The sequence below is a fragment of the Oratosquilla oratoria genome, chromosome 35, assembly GCF_046742065.1.
Source record: "Oratosquilla oratoria isolate Oo_2021 chromosome 35, ASM4674206v1, whole genome shotgun sequence".
NCBI lineage: Eukaryota > Metazoa > Arthropoda > Malacostraca > Stomatopoda > Squillidae > Oratosquilla > Oratosquilla oratoria.
In genome coordinates, this window is record NC_134811.1 from 34045434 (window position 1) to 34050869 (window position 5436).

General features: G+C 38.5%; 2 protein-coding genes across 2 annotated transcripts in view; both read right to left on the reverse strand.

The window, feature by feature from the left end:
* Positions 1-521: 521 nt before the first annotated feature.
* LOC143018726 (uncharacterized) lies at positions 522-4177 on the reverse strand. The gene is made up of 3 exons (XM_076174310.1): positions 4156-4177; positions 1862-2094; positions 522-1057 (listed from the first exon to the last, which is right to left on the reverse strand). The coding sequence occupies exons 1-3, from the start codon at positions 4175-4177 to the stop codon at positions 659-661; spliced, it is 654 nt and encodes a 217-aa protein (XP_076030425.1). The 3' UTR covers positions 522-658.
* A 610-nt stretch (positions 4178-4787) lies between these two features.
* LOC143018727 (zinc finger MYM-type protein 1-like) overlaps positions 4788-5436 on the reverse strand; it is a 1590-nt gene continuing 941 nt past the window's right edge. Inside the window, exon 1 of the mRNA XM_076174311.1 lies at positions 4788-5436. This exon is cut by the window's right edge and continues 941 nt beyond it. Within this exon, the coding sequence (XP_076030426.1) occupies positions 4788-5436 (649 nt within the window).

The window sequence follows — 5436 nt, forward strand, 5'->3', positions numbered from 1 at the left end:
TCTCTCTCTCTCTCTCTCAATAATCTGGCTGCTACCAGGCTACTATATTCATGTCTATGTCAATAACCTGCCCCTTTTTGGAGGCGAAGGGCTTTAAGCACACAAAGAAAGGCCTTTTTCTCCTTGTTACGATTAAATCTTTTTTAATAAGACAGTCCACTAATCAATCAACCAATCATATTCAATTAAATACATAGGTACAAAAATTAATACACAAACAAATGAATAAATAAGAAATAGATGCATAAATTAATAAATAATAAGTTAAGTAAATAAGAAATAAATACCAACAACAATTAAGCACTACTACTACTACTACTACTACTATTACTACTTCTACTACTACTACTACTTCTGCTACTACTACTACTACTACTACTACTACTACTACTACTACTACTACTACTACTACTACTACTACTACTACTACTACTACTACTACTACTACTACTACTACTACTACTACTACTACTACTACTACTACTACTACTACTACTACTTTTTTTTTTTTTAATACGACCTCCATCCTATTGGAACTGTGTGGTGGAAGCAGCAGGGTCTGTCTTCCACAGACACAGTTCATTGGCCCCTCTCCCGCCAATGACTGTGGTCGACGACCCTTTCATTTGTTTATTTATTTATTTATTTCTAATAATGCCTAGTACAAGAGTTCATTTATCCTACTGTCAACCACCGTTTGCTCAAAATCCAGGTTTTGTATATGTGTTGATTTGGGCGGTGGGGACCTGGTACCTCTCAGGCACAAGAGGGCTGATCTTAGGAGTGAGAATGATAGTCTACATCTCATCCATGAAACAATGCTGCTTTTTGGTTGTTGTTTCTTTTCAGCCATTACCTCAGCCAGCCGAGCGTAGAATGCCTTTGCTCTAGGACCCATCCCACCTGAAGTCGTAAAGGTTATAGGAGTGAATGAGCCCTGGTCTACATTCTGTATGCGCTCCTCGTACATCCTGATCTTCTCATGCTCGTTCCGAGAGTGGGATGCCTCAATAGTTAGGTTGCTGTAACAGGGGGCCATCGGATCAAATATTCGTATGTCAAAGAAAGCCAATTGTCCCCGTGTCCGTACTACTACTACTACTACTACTACTACTACTACTACTACTACTACTACTACTACTACTACTACTACTACTACTACTACTACTTTTTCTACTACTACTACTTTTTCTACTACTACTACTACTACTACTACAACTACTGATACTACAACTAATTACTACTACTACTACTACTAGTACTACTACGACTTCTGCTACTACTACTACTACTACTACTTACTACTACTACTACTACTACGACCTCCATCCTATTGGAACTGTGTGGTGGAAGCAGCAGGGTCTGTCTTCCACAGACACAGTTCATTGGCCCCTCTCCCGCCAATGACTGTGGTCGACGACCCTTTTATTTTGTCTATTTATTTATTTATTTTTAATAATGCCTAGTACAAAAGTTCATTTATCCTACTGTCAACCACCGTCTGCTCAAAATCCAGGTTTTGTATATGTGTTGATTTGGGCGGTGGGGACCTGGTACCTCTCAGGCACAAGAGGGCTGATCTTAGGAGTGAGAATGATAGTCTACATCTCATCCATGAAACAATGCTGCTTTTTGGTTGTTGTTTCTTTTCAGCCATTACCTCAGCCAGCCGAGCGTAGAATGCCTTTGCTCTAGGACCCATCTCACCTGAAGTCGTAAAGGTTATAGGAGTGAATGAGCCTTGGTCTACAATCTGTATACGTTCCTCGTACATCCTGATCTTTTCATTCTCGTTTCGGAAGTGGGACGCCTCAACGGCTAGGTCAATGTAACATGGGGCCATTGGCTCAGATATTCGCATGTCAAAGACGGCCAGTTGTCCCCGTGTCCAGAAGCCTCTTACGCTGACATCCACTCGTGTTTCATCTGATTTGTTGTAAGTGCGATGTCTGAAGTTCTCCCATCCTAGTGGGAGTAGTGCTGGTTCGGTGGTCATATCTTTGCATACCTCCCTAAGCATTTGGGCAGTAAGATCTCTTACCTCATCGTGTCGCATACAAATGAATCCACCCTGCTTGCAAATCATCGCATGGTCTGGAGTAAATTGTACACCACAGGAGCATCTGTTAGGCAGCCCTCCTAATGGCCATCCATACCTCAGGGCAATGGCATCCGTGAATTCTCTTTTGTTTAGGGTGAATCCCTTTGCCCTGATTGGTAGTGCTGTCAGCCAATTGGACGCCCCAACTTCCTGCGCCATTGTTATCTTTCTTTTTATATAATTCGATAGCCGAGCTAGAAGTGCTTGAAGTTCCTCCTTCTGCCTCTCCTCCCTTTCCTTTGAAATGTTTCTTCTAATTTCGCTAACCTCCTCCATGATATTCTCCTTCCGTTTATCTTGTGTCACGATGTTGTTTGTCAATGAGGACGTGAGTTTCATGGTGTTTCGTTGTTCTGTGTCGGCAAGGTTTAGCGGGTTGGAGATACCTAGCCCTCCCAAAGCTCGTTTCTGATGGTTTCTTCAAGGGGTCTTAGTAGGTCGGTGATGTTCGGTACCGTCCTTAATATGTAGTTCCACTTATGTTTCACACCATATATGAATGCGGCATATGCCGCCTGCGGTTCGGTCTTTGCAAAGTTGGCTAGAATCCTAACTTCCGCCACCCATTCGTTAACTTTCTTTTCAACATATTGCTTTTTAAAGGATTCTGAGCCGATCACTGCACCGAGATGTCTTTCCCCCTCTTTTGTTACCTTCACTTCACTGTTCTCAAAGAGGATTCTGGCATTGTTAAAGTACTCTGGCTTCACTATGAGGACAGATTTCTTTGCATTCGGAATGTAACCTAAGCCCGGGCCGTGTGCCAACACCAGATCCCACCACTTTTTTAGGTCAGCTACTTTTCCTGCGCCCGTGAGATCATCTGCATATGCTACCTGTTTGACCCTGGTGTCCTCATATTGTATCTTCTGCTGCAGGTGCATAAGACCGAGCGCATACATTGCCATGGCCACCGGGTCTCCCTGAGTGGTGCCTTCCGCGGATTTGATGATCTCCACTTTCGTTTCTTTCTTCTCCGCCCTGCTGGTGACAAATAGGTTTGCTGGTTCTCTGTATGTGTTCTCCACATACTTGGCCAACACTGGGCATTTAATTTTGATGTTGTGTATGGTAGCCTCTCTATTTAAGTTGTTGAATGCGTTTGATGCATCGACTAATAGGACTGCTTCGCAGTCTGGTTCCTCGAATATTTTTCTCATGGCGTGGACTGCAGCCTCGGAACCCGTCTGTATACTTGCATATATATATAAATATATATATATACATATATATATATGTATATATATATACTTATATATATGTATATATATTTTATATATATATATGTATACTTGCATATATATAAATATATATATATATATATATATATACATATATATATATATATACATATATATAGATGTATATATACATATATATGTATATAAATATATATATATATATATATATATATACATATATATATGTATATATATATATACATATGCATATATATGCATATATATATATATATATATATATATATAGATTTTACTTACATATATATATATATATATATATATATATACATATATATTGCTATAGTTGGGCAGCAGATCCTCTTTAAGGCAAATGTCATTAAAATTTGCAGCAGCTTCTGCGTTCACGAGTTTTGTATATGTATATAGATATTTGCATATATGTATATGTATATATATATTCATATATATATATATATATATATATATATATATATATATATATATGTATATGTATGTATATATCAGAGGCGACTCCACGTCATCAACGTCACTCGGGCTCATCACAGATTTCGCCTAAGACACATGCATAAATGAAGGTAAGAGACGTAATGCACACCGTAGACTTGTATGTGCACAGATAACTAGAATAGCGCCATATATTAACAGTTTACCACCCGACCCCATATACGACATTGTCAGACATAACCCATAGCATAATAAAACATACATACACAATCAAATCATCACACATAACAAGTACAATATATCCATATCAAATACAAATATCCAACAAACAAACAACTACGCAGCTGCCCCGTTCTTTATCTTACTTTTATACTTTCTATCCTTTACCTTGATCTACCACCACACCCATATCCTATCCTACCACCACCACCACCATCACAGATAACTTAACAATAAGACAGAAGTATACTTTTACTAAAAATTACTTCATTTATACATAAACTCCAGTCGTCTTGGTTTGATGGCGAACTCTTGTAATATCCTGTCGTGCAGCTCCTTCTTGTTGTCTAAGTCGTTCAAAATGCTTTTCTCGATGGAAATACCAGCCAATGAGGACAGCCGTTCTTGAGACATTGTGCTTCTCAGATATGAGCGGATTCTATCCAACGTGGAGAAACTTCTATCATTAGCAACTGATGTTAAGGGGATGGTCAGCAGTAGCTTAATTAGTTTAATGGATTCCGGCATAGCGGAAGTTAGCTCCAATTTATACAGTAATTCTAAAATGGTGTTGATTGACTTGCACTTTTTGAAATCACTGTCAATATACATATATTTTAGCTCGTTCACTAAGCTCTTACAGTCAAAAATACCGGGGTACTTATTTTTTAGACAGTCCATATGTTGCATGGGAAAGGAGTTAGCAGACTCTTCAAACTTATTAACGTCTAGTAATTAAAAAAATGCATACTCCTGCATGCCAGAAAATTGCTCTCGTAAGGATATCAGAATGTTATCAATTATTGTGAAATAGGTAATTTTGTAATCAATTTGCGCACCTCGAACTTTTTTCTAGGAGGAGGATCGAACTCATCCGCCTGTTCAACTACACCAGCTGTATCGCGCAGAATGTTTTCATAATGTTCGTCCTTACGATAACCTTCAACACAATGAATGAAGTCATTTAGTTTACTCTGACCATACTTTATGTCAAGTAGCTTACACTGTAAGATATCAAACAGTTTTCCAGCCTGAGAAAGTATGTTATCAAAGCAATTGATGAAAAACATGAATGTGAAATCATTCAACTTTGCCAATAGATTGTCTGCTTGACAAAGTGTATCTTCATCCCACTTTTCACTTGTGAAGGCATTTTTCAAGTTTTCATACAATAGTTTTATGGATGACACCGTTCTTGACCTATAGCACCATCTTGTTTCACACAGTGATGGAATACTGACATTGAATTGTCTGAAAACACTTTTCCGTTTGGTACTGGAAGATGTAAATTTGCTAAATGAGCGTAAATGAGAAAAAAACATTTTGACTCCACTCACCTTCTCTGCACTTTTACTCAAGACTAAGTTAAGTTTATGTGCATAGCAGTGAATGAAGTGCGCGTGTTTAAATCCTTTATCCCTTAGCTTGCTCTGTACTCCGTTTAGCGTT